Source organism: Xenopus laevis, chromosome 3L (genome assembly GCF_017654675.1).
Source record: "Xenopus laevis strain J_2021 chromosome 3L, Xenopus_laevis_v10.1, whole genome shotgun sequence".
Classification (NCBI taxonomy): domain Eukaryota; kingdom Metazoa; phylum Chordata; class Amphibia; order Anura; family Pipidae; genus Xenopus; species Xenopus laevis.
Genome location: NC_054375.1, coordinates 149,752,149 through 149,771,845, shown reverse-complemented (window position 1 = coordinate 149,771,845; position 19,697 = coordinate 149,752,149). Strand labels below are relative to the sequence as shown.

The 19,697-nt window shown below is 43.9% G+C and overlaps 1 protein-coding gene across 6 annotated transcripts in view; it reads left to right on the top strand.

Moving 5' to 3' along the window:
* The first annotated feature begins 228 nt into the window (after window positions 1–228).
* The window catches only part of mast1.L (microtubule associated serine/threonine kinase 1 L homeolog), a 46,536-nt gene continuing 27,067 nt past the window's right edge, over window positions 229–19,697 (top strand). For 3 of the 6 annotated variants that reach the window (XM_041587289.1, XM_041587290.1, XM_041587288.1), the window contains exons 1-2: window positions 246–310; window positions 11,798–11,829. In XM_041587289.1, the coding sequence (XP_041443223.1) occupies window positions 272–310; window positions 11,798–11,829 (71 nt within the window). In that variant the 5' untranslated portion in view covers window positions 246–271. Of the gene's footprint in view, window positions 311–11,797; window positions 11,830–13,274; window positions 13,468–19,697 lie in introns of those variants that run through there. The other 3 variants (XM_041587292.1, XM_041587291.1, XM_018253688.2) reach the window with 2 other exon arrangements.

Below are 19,697 nucleotides of genomic sequence, written 5' to 3'. Positions count from 1 at the left end.
TGTCTGCTCTTCCATGTAGCTCCCTATGCAATTGTCTCCCCTCTTGCCAGTACATCATTGTCTCTCTCATTAATCCCCCTATAGCTGCACTATCCCTTGGTCTCTCCCTCCCCCCCTCCTGCCAGTAAAAGGTAGCCCTTGTCATGATGCATCTAAGCCTATGTGACTGCCTCTAACCCTCCCCATCCCTGTAGTCTCCTCCTTCCCCCTGTCCTCCTGTTTGTCTCTTCCCCCTCCAGTCATTCTCTCTGCTCTGCGCTCCCCACAGGACATGGATGATTCTGCCATTATAAGACGCAGGAGGCTGCAGGTAAGGCACTCGTACCTCTATTCCCCTTCACTGACCCCCTATTCTGCCCCTGTGTCTGTATATTGCAGAATGGCTCGCTCCTGTGTGTGACTGGCATGTTCTGGGCTACACAAGCATGGCTCCCAGGCTCTCTTTGTCCATCTGCTCCCTTCTGCTCCCACCTTGCAGTATTGCTCCTATTTACACATAAGATGCCTCCGTGTGTTTATGACTCAATATATTAATGTATTAAAGAATTCAGTGTATTAGTGCTGTCACCCTGTATAACCCCTCCCTCCACCCACTGCTGCATGCAATCCCTACAGGTAGCACCTCTTGCTTTCTTTAATTGCTATTGGTCTGGATTAAGTTCCACCTCTTTTACCCCCTAACCCAGTGATCCCCAACCAGTGGCTTTTGAGCAACATGTTGCTCTCCGACCCCTTGTATGTTTCTCTCAGTGGCCTTAAAGCAGGTGCTTCTTTTTGAATTCCAGGCTTAAAGGCAAGATTTAGTTGCTTAAAAACCATGTGTATTGCCAAACAGAGTCTCCTGTTGGCTTCAAGTCCACATAGGATCTATCAATGGCCAATCACAGCCCATATTTGGCACCCCAAGGAACCTTTTACATGCTCATGTTGCTCCCCAACTCTTTTTACAATTGAATGAGGCTCACAGGTAAAAAAAGGTTGGGGATCTCTGCCCTAACCCTTCCCTGTTATACCTGATATTTCTCCATAGAACTTTTCCTGCCTCTGTCTCCCCCACTGGGCCCAATACTTTCTTTAAGCCCCCCACACAAACAACTCTTTATAGTAATATTTATTGGCGTTGGTGTCGTTCCTGGCCCTTGTGTGTATGTGTGTAACTATAGATATAAATATATACGGGGATAGAATTTATCATCAGGCAAGCTTGGGATATAGGGGTTTTCCATCAAGTGTAAGGGATTGTCTAATTATTACAGAGCACATCTATGAATAAAATGAAGAATTGTTTATACAACTAGGACTCCATGGGATGTGGCAATGGTGTATACCAGAGCTTGCAAGATCATTTTATGTAAAATACTTCCATATAACACCACTTCTAGCTACCTATAAACCCAATCTCTAAAACCCCCATTCCTCCAAAAACTCCATAAAACATCAGATTGAAATAACAATGCTCTATGGTTTTTGTTAGGGGTGTATTTATCAGTGGACGAAAATGAGAGTTCGGCGTTTTGTTAAATATGCCCCTCCCATTAACTCCTCCTATTGTTCCATATAACCCCTCCCACTAACTCCTCCTATTGTTCCATATGACCCCTCCCACTAACTCCTCCTATTGCTCCATATAACCCCTTCCCACTAACTCCTATTGCTCCATAACCCTCCCTGTAACTCCTCCTATTGCTCCATATAACCCTCCCTATAACTCCTCCTATTGCTCCATATAACCCTCCCTATAACTCCTCCTATTGCTTCATATAACTCCTCCCTATAACTCCTCCTATTGCTTTATATAACCCCTCCCTATAACTCCTCCTATTGCTCCATATAACCCCTCCCTATAACTCCTCCTATTGCCCCTCCCCATTATTATAACTCCTCCCAGTGCTTTTTACAATTTCTCCCAATAAGACCTGACCTGTTCGTCATATTCCATCACTTCCTCCTCCCATTGGCCCATATTGCTTGGTATGAGTGTGTAGTCACATTGTTATTTCTCTTTATAGCAGACATCCCCTATTTACTGTATCATACTGTAAGTGCTGTGTGAATCTGTTGCTAGGATATACTGGCTCTAGATCTCATCTCAGTGTTTATCTGATATACTGGTGGGTATGGAGAGCTGATTAGTGCATGAGTAGTGCATGCAGGGTGTGTAGAGATGCTATATAGCCACTGAATATATATGAATTTAATGTTTGTTATAGGCCCGTCCTAAATACTAAACTACTATGCACTTGTTAGGGTTAAAGTTTAAAGGAGACACAGCAGTGCTTTATACTCATTTAGATATAGAAGAATTGTGTTTCAGGCTGATTTATTGAATATTTCTGCAAAAACCCTTATAATCCCTCCCTTCTCTTCCACTTCCTGTGCCCTGAATTCCCAGGCTGTGCAGGGGAGCCGACGGCACTCAGCTCTCAGCACTATAGGACAGGAACCAATCAGCAGCTAGCAGGACCTGATAGGGAACTGAAGCCTGTCTGTGCTTGTGTGACTGCAGAATCTAACTCTCCTCCAGCCAAAAAGGTCAATCCCGTCATTGCCTTCCCTGCAGGTCTGATGGCTTCTGCTACATTGTTTTAAAAGTCAGAACCAGCAGAGAACATAAAGGGGCAGGCAGACGCTGCTGTTACGTATGCACCTGACTTTATATCCAGTGAATATTTGCAATAAATGTATTTATTGGACAAACTTTTAGGCACAAAATTGTCATGAATGTTGTTGTACCCAGAAGTCTAAGGGCAGAGACACGCTGATATTTCGGGAGATTAGTCGCCCAGCGACAAATCGATTCTTCTTCTGGCGACTAATCTCCCCGAACTGCCTTCCCGACGGCTAGAATGAAAATCGCCGGCGGAATGGCACTTGGAACGCTTCGTTTTCCGAAGTTGTCCGTGGTTCCTTCTGGAGGAAACTTCGGGCGACTTCGGAAAGCCAAAGCGATCCGAGTGCCATCCCGCCGGCGATTTACATTCTAGTCGACGGGAAGGCTTTTTCAGGGTGGTTTAATTGCCGAAGAAGATGTGATTTGTCGATGGCCGACTAATCTCCCGAAATACCAGCGCATCTCTCTGCCCTTAATGGGGTTGTTCACCTTTAAAATAACATTTATTTATTATTTAGAGAGTGATATTCTGAGATCATTTGCAATTGGTTTTCATTTTTTGTTATTTGGAGTTTTTAAGGTATTCAGCTTATTTAGCTCTCCAGTTTGCAATTTCAGCAATCTGATTGCTATGGTCCAAATTACCCTAGCAACCATGCATTGATTTGAATAAGAGACTGGAATAGGAATACTAGAGGCCTGAACAGAAAGATGAGTAATAAAAAGTAGCAATAACAACACATTTGTAGCCTTACAGAGTATTTGTTTTGTAGAGGGGGTCAGTGACCCCCATTTGAAAGCTGGAAAGAGTCAGAAGAGGAAGACAACACATGCAAAAAATTTAAAAAAATATATAAATAATGAAGACCAATTGAAAAGTTGCTTAGAATGAGCCATGTTAAGAACATCAGAGCAGCCTCTTTCTTTCTCCTGACAACTTCCTTGACTACTTGCTGGTCAGACTGGTGGAAAAATGACCAGCAGGTGGCGCTGTTGTAACAAAATTAATTCATATTAACAGCACATGTATCCCTTAATATCTTGGAAATAAAAAAAAAAATAATGAATGTACATTGCAAAAGTGCTTAGACTAGCACCCGCATCAATTTTACATTCATTAAGGTTTACTTATCCTTTAAAGAGGAAGTAAACCCAATGTATAAGCTTAATGTTATTGTCGAAATCAGAAAAAGAAACAGTGCTCCCCAGTAATCCTGTGAGGAACTGCCAAGCAATTTCCTTTTGACTCCAGGCAATGGGCTTCTATGAGGCTTCTCCTTGAACCTTCAGCCCTGCCTCTCAGTCAGACTGACTCTCATCTCCCATCAGCCTCCTACTGTGTTGTAATGAGCCTGCTCTAATGAGAGGGGTGAGGTGTGCATGCCTGTGTACTGTATACGTGTATATGAGAGTGTGGCTCTGTTACAGACACCATGCAATCAGGGAGAATCACCGCTGCGGAAGAAGCAGCCCCCTTGGGGTGGTTTCAGCTGAATATTATGACAAATATATCACAATATACTGCAATGACTCCCACACAGCCGTTCCATATTCCCATATACCCAGACTCACTGGCAGCCGACAGATGTAGGCAGGCAGCAGGCGCTGTCATGTGATTCTCGGCTTGGCCACGCTTCTCATTGTTTGTGATTGCTGAACTGCTGGAAGTCTCCCCTAGTAAGGCTGCCATAGAACTGAGAATAAAGTGAACCCCCATAGGGACAGGTTGCCCAATACAGCAGCTGAAAGTGGCTGCCCAGGCAAAAACCTCAGAATTATTAGCCGTTCAGCAGACACACACACACACTCACGTCTGGCTCCTATTAATAAGAAGAGTTATTAAAAGCAATAGAAGGCCATTACTTGTCCTTGAAATATATAATATAATAATGGCATGTGGGTGTTCCCCGCTGTGTTGCTTGAATTGCACCCCATTATTTACATTTACTGCACTGCTGCAGGGGGGGGACTGTGAGAGTGGGACATGGGAGAACTATGGGAGAGGCAAACAACTGTAGTTTTAAAGTACATAAAGTCTGAGCCTTTAATAATTGACAGAAAATAACACCACATGGACAGATTTACAGGATCAGCCCACGAGACCATTCTAAGATGTGTTGAGATAAAAGATACCCATAGGCAGTAGAAACATAGTGCAGGTCTAAGAATGTCATATTTCATGTAAAGGGAAGTTGCTAGACAAGATCCCTAATCTGTATAACTCAGCCTGCAGCATTGTGTCTTACAGTATATGGTCACAGAACCCCTCAGTGACTTCTAATATCCTTATAATTTACAGTAGGGGGTACATTATCCCTTATAATACATGAGTGATACTCAGAGTTCCCTGTATATCTCAGCCTGCAGCCTTGTGCCTTTATATGGTCACATAACTCCTCAGTGACTTCTAATATCCTTATCATTTACAGTAGGGGGTACATTATCCCTTATAATACATGAGTGATACTCAGAGTTCCCTGTATAACTCAGCCTGCAGCCTTGTGCCTTTATATGGTCACAGAACAACCCCTCAGTGACTTCTAATATCCTTATCATTTACAGTAGGGGGTACATTATCCCTTATAATACATGAGTGATACTCAGAGTTCCCTGTATAACTCAGCCTGCAGCCTTGTGCCTTTATATGGTAACAGAACAACCCCTCAGTGACTTCTAATATCCTTATCATTTACAGTAGGGGGTACATTATCCCTTATAATACATGAGTGATACTCAGAGTTCCCTGTATAACTCAGCCTGCAGCCTTGTGCCTTTATATGGTCACAGAACAACCCCTCAGTGACTTCTAATATCCTTATCATTTACAGTAGGGGGTACATTAGCCCTTATAATACATGAGTGATACTCAGAGTTCCCTGTATAACTCAGCCTGCAGCCTTGTGTCTTTATATGGTCACAGAACAACCCCTCAGTGACTTCTAATATCCTTATCATTTACAGTAGGGGGTACATTATCCCTTATAATACATGAGTGATACTCAGAGTTCCCTGTATAACTCAGCCTGCAGTCTTGTGCCTTTGTATGGTCACAGAACAACCCCTCAGTGACTTCTAATATCCTTATCATTTACAGTAGGGGGTACATTATCCCTTATAATACATGAGTGATATTCAGAGTTCCCTGTATAACTCAGCCTGCAGTCTTGTGCCTTTATATGGTCACATAACTCCTCAGTGACTTCTAATATCCTTATCATTTACAGTAGGGGGTACATTATCCCTTATAATACATGAGTGATACTCAGAGTTCCCTGTATAACTCAGCCTGCAGCCTTGTGCCTTTATATGGTCACAGAACAACCCCTCAGTGACTTCTAATATCCTTATCATTTACAGTAGGGGGTACATTATCCCTTATAATACATGAGTGATACTCAGAGTTCCCTGTATAACTCAGCCTGCAGCCTTGTGCCTTTATATGGTCACAGAACAACCCCTCAGTGACTTCTAATATCCTTATCATTTACAGTAGGGGGTACATTAGCCCTTATAATACATGAGTGATACTCAGAGTTCCCTGTATAACTCAGCCTGCAGCCTTGTGTCTTTATATGGTCACAGAACAACCCCTCAGTGACTTCTAATATCCTTATCATTTACAGTAGGGGGTACATTATCCCTTATAATACATGAGTGATACTCAGAGTTCCCTGTATAACTCAGCCTGCAGTCTTGTGCCTTTGTATGGTCACAGAACAACCCCTCAGTGACTTCTAATATCCTTATCATTTACAGTAGGGGGTACATTATCCCTTATAATACATGAGTGATACTCAGAGTTCCCTGTATAACTCAGCCTGCAGCCTTGTGCCTTTATATGGTCACAGAACAACCCCTCAGTGACTTCTAATTTCCTTATCATTTACAGTAGGGGTAGTGATGTATATGTTACGTATCCTATATGCTATACATATATATGCAGACAGACAATAAATAGATGCAGTTGTACAGGCAAGAGTATCATTACTGGGTTAGCTGGAAATACATGTAGGAATGCTCTGGCCTGAAGGCTACATAGATATCTATCTGGGGACAAAAAATGATAAAAAGATAAACCCCAGTCATAAATGGAGTGGCCATGACAATATGGGAGGGTGGGGCCTCCATTAGGATGGGGGAAATAACACAAACCTGAAAGTCCATCTGCGGCCCATCAACTGCTAGGCTTGCTGGACACAGAGAAGTGATATAAGTGCTAAATGGTAAGGCAGTAGGGGTATGACAGTAAGGATATGACAGTAGGGGTATGGCAGTAGGGTTGTGACAGTAGGGGTGTGACAGTAGGGATATGACAGTAGGGGTATAAAAGTAGGGATTCAACAGTAGGGGTGTGGCAGTAGGGGTATGCAAGTAGGGATTCGACAGTAGGGGTATGGCAGTAGGGGTATAGCAGTAGGGGTGTGACAGTAGGTATATGACGGTAGGGGTATGAAAGTAGGGATTCGACAGTAGGGGTGTGACAGTAGGGATATGGCAGTAGGGATGTGACAGTAGGGATATGGCAGTAGGGATGTGACAGTAGGGGTGTGACAGTAGGAGTGTGACAGTAGGGATATGACGGTAGGGGTATAAAAGTAGGGATTCAACAGTAGGGGTATGACAGTAGGGGTATGGCAGTAGGGGCATAGCAGTAGGGGTGTGACAGTAGGTATATGACGGTAGGGGTATGAAAGTAGGGATTCGACAGTAGGGGTGTGACAGTAGGGATATGGCAGTAGGGATGTGACAGTAGGGGTGTGACAGTAGGGGTGTGACAGTAGGGATATGACGGTAGGGGTATGAAAGTAGGGATTCGACAGTAGGAGTGTGACAGTAGGGGTGTGACAGTAGGGATATGGCAGTAGGGATATGGCAGTAGGGATGTGACAGTAGGGGTGTGACAGTAGGGGTGTGACAGTAGGGGTGTGACAGTAGGGTATGACAGTAGGGGTATGAAACTAGGGATTCGGCAGTAGGGGTATGGCAGTAGGGGTGTGACAGTAGGGTTGTGACAGTAGGGATATGTAGGGATATGACAGTTGGTGCATGACAGTAGGGATTCGACAGTAGGGGTATGACAGTAGGGTTAAGACAGGGATATCATAGTAGGGGTGTGACAGTAGGGATATGACAGTAAGAGTATGGCAGTAGTGGTGTGACAGTAGGGATATGGCAGTAGGGGTGTGACTGTAGGGGTGTGACAGGAGGGATATGACAGTAGGGATAAGATAGTAGGGGTATGGCAGTAGGGATATGATAGTAGGGGTATGGCAGTAGGGATTTAGCAGTAGGGGTGTGACTGTAGGGGTGTGATAGTTGGTTATGACAGTAGGGATATGACAGGAGGGGGTATGACAGTAGGGGTATGACATTAGTGAAATGGCAGTAGGGATATGACAGTAGGGGTATGACATTAGTGATATGACAGTAGGGGTATGACAGTGAGAGAGGTGGCACCGGAGGTGTAAAGTCATGTTGGTTTCTGTTACAGGTGCGGCTTTCAACAGAAGGGAGTGGGGATTAGCAGCGTCTTGGGTGTCACTGATGCAGTAAAGGGAACAGTAGTCTGATATGAAGTCACGTCTCCCTCAGGTCTTTTACATTTTTTTCAGGAGTCAGAACCAGCAGTGCAGAGAATAAAAACAGCTAGACTGCCTTCCATCACAGTCACTGCTCTCTCATGTTCATGTTGGGGAGGACTGGGGCCCAAGTTGCCCAGCATACCAGCCGAGTGTATGATCATCCAGCTAATGAGATGCAGTTAGGGAGAAGGCAGATAAGTGAGGGCAAATAGCCAAAGCAAGTAGCAGAGAGATGGCAATCAGTGGTGCAGATAACCATCAGTGATTATAAAGGCAAGGGGAGAGAGGGAGACAAAGCACCAATGAAACCAGACTTTCTGCATTTCTGCATACTGTTGTCTTATTCTGGCTTTAACCCTTTTTGTGCTGGGAATTGTACAATCATGTAGTCTTTAATAGTGTGCAGTGCATTCTGGGAGCCGGATGATGTCACCGGTCTTGCAGCTGCAAAGCATGCTGGGGGGCCTGACCTCACTGTAGCTTTTACGTATTCGCCCATTTTCCATCCTTCTCTGTGGTCTCCGTAGTAACCGAGCTCTGAGATTTGGGAATTGGGGAATATTAGAATATTTCCCTGTGCTTCTTTCCCAGTCCCCTCCTCTTCATCTTGTTTTCTCTACAACTGCCTCATAAGTATCAGAGATTATCTGCTGCTCTTTGTCTCTTGCTGAACTACATTTCCCAGAAGTCCCTGACAACCTTTTCCATTGCCCCTTTCCTTTGGGTTCAGGCTGATACCTATATCCAGCTCATTCATTGAAAGGGTTCAGGCTTATCTCCACCTAATGGAGCTGGTGTTGGTTCTCCTTTAAAGGGGTTGTTCACCTTTGAGTTAACGTTTAGTATGATGTAGAGAGTGATATTCAGAGTCAATTTTCAATTAGTTTTCATTATTATTTGTGGATATTTATTTGGCTTTTTAGCTTTTAATTCAGCAGTTCTCCAGTTTGGAGTGTAAGCAGTCTGGTTGCTAGGGTCCAAATTACCTAGCAACCATGCATTGATTTGAATGAGAATATGGAATATTATAAGGGGAGGGTAGGAACAGAAAGATGAGTAATAAAAAGTAGCAATAACAATAACTTTATAGCTTTAAAGAGCATTTGTTTTTAGATGGGGTCAGTGACCCCCTTTTGAAAGCTGGAAAGAGTCAAATAATTCATAAACTATAAAAAATAAATAATGAAGACCAATTGAAAAGTTGCTTAGAATTGACCAGTCTGTAGTATACTAAAAGTTAACCTAAAGGTGAACCACTCCTTTAAGTCACTTAATCATCTGGCTTCTGCTACAATGTTTCAGAGGCAGCAGAGCAGGGAATATTAACAGCCAGACTAATCCTGCTTTTAATCATTGGGTTGAAACCTTATGGCATAAGTATTTACTGTACAAGACTTGGCTTTTAGATTGTAAGCTCTTGAACCCAATGCAAGAGAGTGTGTGTGTGCTTCAGTGAGGTGCTATGCTTTGTGTTTGTATTTATTCTGTGCTGCTCTGTCCAGTTGCCAGTACTGTATAACTGCTAATAGTGTAGGGCTTTACTTACCCTTTCAATTGCTTTCATCTCCTTTATTCACTATTTTTATTAAACAGCACCAGTGGGGGTATGTTACTTTGTGCATTTTTCACTTGCAATATGTACAGTCACCAGGGTAAATAATTTAGTTCTAATTGCTCTCCCACTGCAAGGAAAGATAATAAGCTAAGTATACTGATTCCCTTTCCACCTTAATGCTGCCTGTGACCATATAAAGACACAAGGCTGCAGGCTGAGTTATACAGGGAACTCTGAGTATCACTCATGTATTATAAGGGATAATGTACCCCCTACTGTAAATGATAAGGATATTAGAAGTCACTGAGGGGTTGTTCTGTGACCATATAAAGGCACAAGGCTGCAGGCTGAGTTATACAGGGAACTCTGAGTATCACTCATGTATTATAAGGGATAATGTACCCCCTACTGTAAATGATAAGGATATTAGAAGTCACTGAGGGGTTCTGTGATCATATAAAGGCACAAGGCTGCAGGCTGAGTTTTACAGGGAACTCTGAGTATCACTCATGTATTATAAGGGATAATGTACCCCCTACTGTAAATGATAAGGATATTAGAAGTCACTGAGGGGTTCTGTGATCATATAAAGGCACAAGGCTGCAGGCTGAGTTATACAGGGAACTCTGAGTATCACTCATGTATTTTAAGGGATAATGTACCCCCTACTGTAAATGATAAGGATATTAGAAGTCACTGAGGGGTTGTTCTGTGACAATATAAAGGCACAAGGCTGCAGGCTGAGTTATACAAGGAACTCTGAGTATCACTCATGTATTAAAAGGGATAATGTACCCCCTACTGTAAATAATAAGGATATTAGAAGTCACTGAGGGGTTGTTCTGTGACCACATAAAGGCACAAGGCTGCAGGCTGAGTTATACCGGGAACTCTGAGTATCACTCATGTATTATAATGGATAATGTACCCCCTACTGTAAATGATAAGGATATTAGAAGTGACTGAGGGGTTCTGTGACCATATAAAGGCACAAGGCTGCAGGCTGAGTTATACAGGGAACTCTGAGTATCACTCATGTATTATAAGGGATAATGTACCCCCTACTGTAAATGATAAGGATATTAGAAGTCACTGAGGGGTTCTGTGACCATATAAAGGCACAAGGCTGCAGGCTGAGTTATACAGGGAACTCTGAGTATCACTCATGTATTATAAGGGATAATGTACCTCCTACTGTAAATGATAAGGATATTAGAAGTCACTGAGGGGTTGTTCTGTGACCATATAAAGGCACAAGGCTGCAGGCTGAGTTATACTGGGAACTCTGAGTATCACTCATGTATTATAAGGGATAATGTACCCCCTACTGTAAATGATAAGGATATTAGAAGTCACTGAGGGGTTGTTCTGTGACCATATAAAGGCACAAGGCTGCAGGCTGAGTTATACAGGGAATTCTGAGTATCACTCATGTATTATAAGGGATAATGTACCCCCTACTGTAAATGATAAGGATATTAGAAGTCACTGAGGGGTTGTTCTGTGACCATATAAAGGCACAAGGCTGCAGGCTGAGTTATACTGGGAACTCTGAGTATCACTCATGTATTATAAGGGATAATGTACCCCCTACTGTAAATGATAAGGAACTGAATCAGTAAAGACAAAACACCTGCGCTTCTTATAAACTGATGTTTGTACATGTAGCAATTGTTTAGCTTGGCAGAGAACTCCTCTAGTGGTCAGAAAATAATATGCAGTGTTTGTAGTGACTGATGCAGAGGAATAACAATGTGACTACTGTATTGTTTGTGTCATTGTTATAATCTGAAAAACTTTGTCTTGAAATGGTACAGTGTGCAAATAATCAGTGTTTTGGTTTCAATTCCACCAATGAGCACAGAGATTCAATTTGCCATTGTTGATATTGTTGATAATGATGAGCCTGTATTCTGTCTGAAATCTGAAATTGCATTTGCTGAACCACAACTCCCAGCAGCCTTCAATTGCCATTGGCTGGTGAAAAGAGAATGTTGGGAGCCGTAGTTCAAACAGGGCTTTTCTCTTGATCTCTTGCATTTGTTTCAGAAGGATCTGCCCCTGCCGAGGAAGAGCAGCGGGTAAGTACCTGACTCGGGTGGGAGAGAGGGGAAGGAGTGCTGATGTAAGAGCTTGAGACCCCCACTAAATGGATTTAGGGAACAGTCAGTCTAACACCTCCAGAACAAATCTGTTGCAATATCTGTTGTTAAATTGTTTGCAATCACATGACCTGCTCCTTTCTAACGTATAGTGAGAATATTAAAGTGAGTATTATTTGTACATGTGTGTGTGATGCATGTGCAGGACCTACATTGTAACGACCTACATCCTACTGATGATTGGTGAGACAAGTCCCCCATATCCCAACATACATTGTCAGTTAATCTGGGGAATACAAGTTTTGCCAGGATCAATACATTTTATTGTAGATATGGACCGTAATGCAGACCAATTGAAATGTATAGTTCTAGTAGGAATTCCATCAATCAGATATGGAGGAGACTAAAAAATAAAGTTTAAACAGACGGAAGTATGGCGGTTACAAATCATTATCATTAGAGATTACACTTATACATAATGCACAGGTCAATGTGTGTTTCACTTTAATGGATTTCATACACCGTTTTGCTAATTAAACTATTTGGTGTCGTTCTCTGAGGCACCAGAATCTCCAGCAGCACCACCACCTGATACATTCTTACTAAAGAGATGATGAAGCCCTGAATTAGAGCAAAGACATAAATATGTGAATACAGCAGCGCTTGAGCAGGAACACACAATTGTCACTGTTGGACACATGCAACACACACACATACATACAGTACAGCAATTTATATATGCAGTATATAGTACAGCAATATAATACACAATGCAACAATATATATATATATATATATATATATATATATATATATATATATATATATATATATATATATATATATATTGCTGACATATAGTTGTGCTGAGGCAGGTGCTGATGCCTGATGGATTCACAGTAACACAAAGCCAAATACACACACAGGCGCACACTTGGGGATATTGAGAAGCACAGCCGCAGACACACACACACCTCTCCTTTCTCTCTCCAGTCTGCTCCCCCTCCTGTCTGCAGATACATCTCCTGCTCCTCAGCTGCCACTTTCCCATTATCCCCGTTGCCTCCCTGTGCCCTTCCTTCCAAATCCCCTGAGCCTTCCCTCCTTGTCTGTGCGCCTCTCCCTCCTGCCTCTCATTGCCTTCTCCCTCTCTCTCTCCTCATTGCTGCCTTTGTTTCACTCTCTCCCTCCCTCTTGCTCAGTCTCTCCATCCGCTTGTCTCTCTTTTCTCTCCATCGCTCCTGCCAGAGAGATCTTACTCCCACCTCCACCTGTCCTGTCCCTCAGCCTCATGTTCCTGGTCTCTCAATGCACCGCTACTCCCATCACCTTCTTCTCTCCGACTGTCCTTCCTCTGACTTTTAATACCCACCCTTTCTGTGCCCTCCCAAACTCTCCCTAAATTCTCTCCTTCTGCTCCATTTCATTCAACCTTCTCTATTTTTTCCCCCATTGTCATTTGTCTTTTTTTCTCCCCCTTCAATTCTGCACCAACTCTCCATCCTTCCTTTTTATCCTCCTCTTTGGCTCAGTCACCCTCTTTTGTCTACGTGCTGTCCCCCACAGCCCCATCCTCGACCCCCGAAGATAATCAGCCATGTTCCGCCGCACCAAGAGGTAACTGGTTTACCGGGGGGGGGGGACGCTGGGAAGGAAACTTTAAGTGCAAAGGGTTAAACAACATGGCTGCAGTGTGGTTGGGTCAAATGCAAATGGGATGTCAGCTTTCTGCAGCGACTGAGCACATTATATATATATATATATATATATATATATATATATATATATTATATATGAGTTTGCTGTGAGTGCATGTGTCATTATATGAGCGTGACCTCTCCATGTCACAATGCAGGCGCAGCTAATGACTCATGATTCCTTTCCCTGAGCAGCAAACGTGCATTTCTCTATGTAATTACAACGTACGTGTGGTTAAAAAAAAGGAGCATTCATTGTGGCCAGTGGGTCGAGTTAAAGGGAAAGTTAACCAGAAGACATATGTTTCGATATGTTGTATAGAATCTAAGTAACCCAAAATTATATTTGTTTTTTAAAAGAGCACAATTGTCTCAATGTCAGAGGGAAGGAGAGAAAATAGAAGAGATAATATTTAGGTTGCTAGGAAGAAACCCTAGTAACCAGATAAAAATAAAGCCCCAACCCAGACCCAGTGAATGTGCTGCTGTGTTGCGGCAGAAGAGGAAGGTTAAGGGCCAGTTGGGCGTGTGATTGCTCCACTAACAGCTCATGAGAGGGTCAGAGCTGGGGCTCACAAGCAATAAAAAGGTCAGGCTGGGATTTACCAGAGAAAAGCGAGGAAACAAATTAATCCCGCAGGCCATCTCCTTCAGCACCCGTATAAACCAGCCGGGCGCATTCCTGTTTATAAACAATAATTAAATGCTGCCAGGGGCCATTGGGCAGTGTTCCATTTTTTGTCTGCCTGCCCATTGCCTGCCGTCATGCTTCTCTGTGTGCAGATAAATAGATTTATTTGTGAGATAAATAGAGGCACAAAGCAATTAGGATCCAGTCCAATGTCATCCATAAATACACAGAAAATGAAGCTTTCATGAAATGATCCATTGCACCCTATCCAAAATGGGGACGGAAAAACAGAGCCTCCTCCTGACTCCTAAATCCTTTTCTATTATTGCCATGTCTGGTACATTGGGGGGATTTGGGGTGAGTGTTTATTTGTGCCCTGGGTACCCCTGGAACTATAGCAGTGTGACTGTTACCCCAATGTTTCTATATATCTGTAACCTTGTTATGAGCTAAGGGGGCCCAGTCTGAAGGACAGTTAGGGGGAGATTTGGGGTGAGTGTTTATTTGTGCCCTGGGTACCCCTGGAACTATAGCAGGGTGACACCCCAATGTTTCTATATATCTGTAACCTTGTTATGAGCTAAGGGGCCCAGCCTGAAGGTCAGTTAGGGGGAGATTTGGGGTGAGTGTTATTTGTACCCTGGTACCCCTGGAACTATAGCAGGGTGACTGTTACCCCAATGTTTCTATATATCTGTAACCTTGTTATGAGCTAAGGGGGCCCAGTCTGAAGGCCAGTTAGGGGGAGATTTGGGGTGAGTGCTTATTTGAGCCCTGGGTACCCCTGGAACTATAGCAGGGTGACTGTTACCCCAATGTTTCTATATATCTGTAACCTTGTTATGAGCTAAGGGGGCCCAGTCTGAAGGTCAGTTAGGGGGAGATTTGGGGTGAGTGCTTATTTGTGCCCTGGGTACCCCTGGAACTATAGCAGGGTGACACCCCAATGTTTCTATATATCTGTAACCTTGTTATGAGCTAAGGGGCCCAGCCTGAAGGTCAGTTAGGGGGAGATTTGGGGTGAGTGCTTATTTGTACCCTGGGTACCCCTGGAACTATAGCAGGGTGACTGTTACCCCAATGTTTCTATATATCTGTTCTGTAACCTTGTTATGAGCTAAGGGGGCCCAGTCTGAACGTCAGTTAGGGGGAGATTTTGGGTGACTGCTTATTTGAGCCCTGGGTACCCCTGGAACTATAGCAGGGTGACTGTTACCCCAATGTTTCTATATATCTGTAACCTTGTTATGAGCTAAGGGGGCCCAGTCTGAAGGCCAGTTAGGGGGAGATTTGGGGTGAGTGTTTATTTGTGCCCTGGGTACCCCTGGAACTATAGCAGGGTGACACCCCAATGTTTCTATATATCTGTAACCTTGTTATGAGCTAAGGGGCCCAGCCTGAAGGTCAGTTAGGGGGAGATTTGGGGTGAGTGCTTATTTGTACCCTGGGTACCCCTGGAACTATAGCAGGGTGACACCCCAATGTTTCTATATATCTGTAACCTTGTTATGAGCTAAGGGGCCCTGTCTGAAGGTCAGTTAGGGGGAGATTTGGGGTGAGTGCTTATTTGTACCCTGGGTACCCCTGGAACTATAGCAGGGTGACTGTTACCCCAATGTTTCTATATATCTGTAACCTTGTTATGAGCTAAGGGGGCCCAGTCTGAAGGCCAGTTAGGGGGAGATTTGGGGTGAGTGTTTATTTGTACCCTGGGTACCCCTGGAACTATAGCAGGGTGACACCCCAATGTTTCTATATATCTGTAACCTTGTTATGAGCTAAGGGGCCCAGCCTGAAGGTCAGTTAGGGGGAGATTTGGGGTGAGTGCTTATTTGTACCCTGGGTACCCCTGGAACTATAGCAGGGTGACTGTTACCCCAATGTTTCTATATATCTGTTCTGTAACCTTGTTATGAGCTAAGGGGGCCCAGTCTGAATGTCAGTTAGGGGGAGATTTGGGGTGACTGCGTATTTGAGCCCTGGGTACCCCTGGAACTATAGCAGGGTGACTTCAATGTTTCTATATATCTGTAACCTTGTTATGAGCTAAGGGGGCCCAGTCTGAAGGTCAGTTAGGGGGAGATTTGGGGGGAGTGCTTATTTGTACCCTGGGTACCCCTGGAACTATAGCAGGGTGACCCCAATGTTTCTATATATCTGTAACCTTGTTGTGAGCTAAGGGGGCCCAGCCTGAAGGTCAGTTAGGGGGAGATTTGGGGTGAGTGCTTATTTGAGCCCTGGGTACCCCTGGAACTATAGCAGGGTGACTGTTACCCCAATGTTTCTATATATCTGTAACCTTGTTGTGAGCTAAGGGGGCCCAGCCTGAAGGTCAGTTAGGGGGAGATTTGGGGTGAGTGCTTATTTGAGCCCTGGGTACCCCTGGAACTATAGCAGGGTGACTGTTACCCCAATGTTTCTATATATCTGTAACCTTGTTATGAGCTAAGGGGGCCCAGTGTGAAGGCCAGTTAGGGGGAGATTTGGGGTGAGTGTTTATGTGTACCCTGGGTACCCCTAGAACTATAGTAGGGTGACCCCAATGTTTCTATATATCTGTAACCTTGTTATGAGCTAAGGGGGCCCAGTCTGAAGGTCAGTTAGGGGGAGATTTAGGGTGAGTGTTTATTTGTGCCCTGGGTACCCCTGGAACTATAGCAGGGTGACACCCCAATGTTTCTATATATCTGTAACCTTGTTATGAGTTGTTTGGACAACTCGGTGGGGGAGTTGCCCAAATGTTGAACCACAAAGAATCTATACTGAAAAAGTCCCCAATTCTGTGCCTCAGTGCTATATGCAGGTATCATTATTACACACCAGAGATTAAGACCATTTACAGTTTTATAATTAAAAGACTGGAATGAGCTGGGTCTTGTACTCATCTCTTTGCTAGTTGGTTTACGACTTATTTGGATCGTGTGACTTTTATTGGAATTCTCCTCCCCTTTTTCTGATTTTTCCCTCAGTCCCAGTGGCCTCATTTTATGGCCAAATCCGTATCTGGAGCAGTATCAAAAGCTTTATTGAAATCTTATTATATCACATCAGCCGCATTGCCCGGATCCAGTTTGCTGCTTCTCGTAACACCATATAACCATCAAGCTGATTCATCTGAGCCGACTCCCCAGTAATATCTGCAAAAAAACTACCTTTTAGTTCTGATAAGATTGTATGAGTGGATACAGTAAATTTTATATATATAATACATTTTCTCTCATTGGGTGACACTGGGCCATTAATTAGGCATTCCCACCAATTCATAATGTATTATCTATGATGAATTATTCACCAGGATCTCCTGTTATCATTGCAAGGATTCTCCCTACTGATGACATAGGTGTGAATAGTCTCTGATTTGCTTTACAATAAGGATTTGGATCAGGATTTTGTACTGAGGTTCCTCTGCCAATAAACATATTTAGTAACACCACCAGGTGCAAATGAGTTTCTGCCTGAATTACTCGGATACATATTTGTTTTATATGTGAGGACAGACGCAATGGAGGGGGTACTGGGAGGACAATTCATAGACCTGGGGTCCAGGCTGCTTCTGAATTGGTTCTTATCTTGTTCCTCTTTCAGCTTCTGGGTTCCATACTGTTTTCCCCAGTCTTGTTGTACCACAGGCGTAAAGGCCCAGAAGAGAATTTGAGAAATGCCTTAAGGGAATCCCATAACTGGGCTGCTTACTGATCATACTGATGGGAGGCAGAGCATGCAGGGCCAGTAATGGACAAGATGGCACAGTTTGGCACAATGTAGGATTTATGGACATATTGGGATAGAATCAGTGGAACTCTGCCTCATGTAGTGCTTTTCCTGGAACATCAGTTGGTTTGTGGGTGCTGCATACAGCTGTTGACATGGGTTACAGGGCTACAAGTTGAATCATAGGATCATTGGTAGCAAAATAAGGGCTTGTGAGAGAGTCAGCTAAAGTGTTGAACTGGTTTTTGATTTTTATGGATGTTATGGGTGAGCATGTAATATGCTTAATAAGGCAAGGTCTCAGGATGTAAGCCAGACCTGTGTCCTGTATGGGTAGATCTAGGTGTCCTATATGGGTAGATGTGAGTGCACTATATTGGTAGGTGTGAGTGCACTATATGGGTAGGGATGTGAGTATGTATGGGTGGGTGTGAGTGTACTGTATGAGTAGGTCTAATTGTCCTGTATGTCTGAGTGTCCTGTATGGGTAGATCTAAGTGTCCTGTATGGGTAGGTCTAATTCTCCTGTATGGGTAGGTCTAGTTGTCCTGTATGGGTAGGTCTAGGTGTCCTGTATAGGTAGGTCTAGGTGTCCTGTATGGGTAGGTCTAGGTGTCCTGTATGGGTAGGTCTAAGTGTCCTTTATGGGAAGGTCTAAGTGTCCTGTATGGGTAGGTTTAAGTGTCCTGTATGGGTAGGTCTAAGTGTCCTGTGTGGGTAGGTCTATGTGTCCTGTATAGGTAGGTCTATGTGTCCTGTGTGGGTAGGTCTAAGTATCCTTTATGGGTAGGTCTAAGTGTCCTGTGTGGTTAGGTCTAAGTGCCATATATGGGTAGGTCTAGGTGTCCTGTATGGGTAGGTCTAGGTGTCCTGTGTGGGTAGGTCTAGGTGTCCTGTATGGGTAGGTCTAGGTGTCCTGTATGGGTAGGTCTAGGTGTCCTGTATGGGTAGGTCTATGTGCCCTGTATGGGTAGGTTTAGGTGTCCTGTATGGGAGGTCTAAGTGTCCTGTATGGGTAGGTCTAGGTGTCCTGTATGGGTAGGTCTAGGTGTCCTGTGTGGGTAGGTCTAGGTGTCCTGTATGGGTAGGTCTAGGTGTCCTGTATGGGTAGGTCTATGTGTCCTGTATGGGTAGGTCTAGATGTCCTGTATGGGTAGGTCTAGGTGTCCTGTATGGGTAGGTCTAGGTGTTCTGTGTGGGTAGGTCTAGGTGTCCTGTATGGGTAGGTCTAGGTGTCCTGTATGGGTAGGTCTATGTGCCCTGTATGGGTAGGTCTAGGTGTCCTGTATGGGTAGGTCTAGGTGTCCTGTATGGGTAGGTCTAGGTGTCCTGTATGGGTAGGTCTAGGTGTCCTGGATGGGTAGGTCTAAGTGCCATATATGGGTATGTCTAAGTGTCCTGTATAGGTAGGTCTATATGTCCTGTGTGGGTAGGTCTAGGTGTCCTGTATGGGAGGTCTAAGTGTCCTGTATGAGTAGGTATAGGTGTCCTGTATGGGCAGGTCTAAGTGTCCTGTATGGGTAGGTCTAAGTGTCCTGTATGGATAGGTCTAAGTGTCCTGTATGGGTAGGTCTAAGTGTCCTGTATGGATAGGTCTAAGTGTCCTGTATGGGTAGGTCTAGGTGTCCTGTATGGGTAGGTCTAAGTGTCCTGTATAAGTAGGTCTAGGTGTCCTGTATAAGTAGGTCTAGGTGTCCTGTGTGGGTAGGTCTAGGTGTCCTGTATGGGAGGTCTAAGTGTCCTGTATGGGTAGAGCTGAGTGCACTCTCTGGGTAGGTGTGATTGCATTTTACTACTATGACTTACTG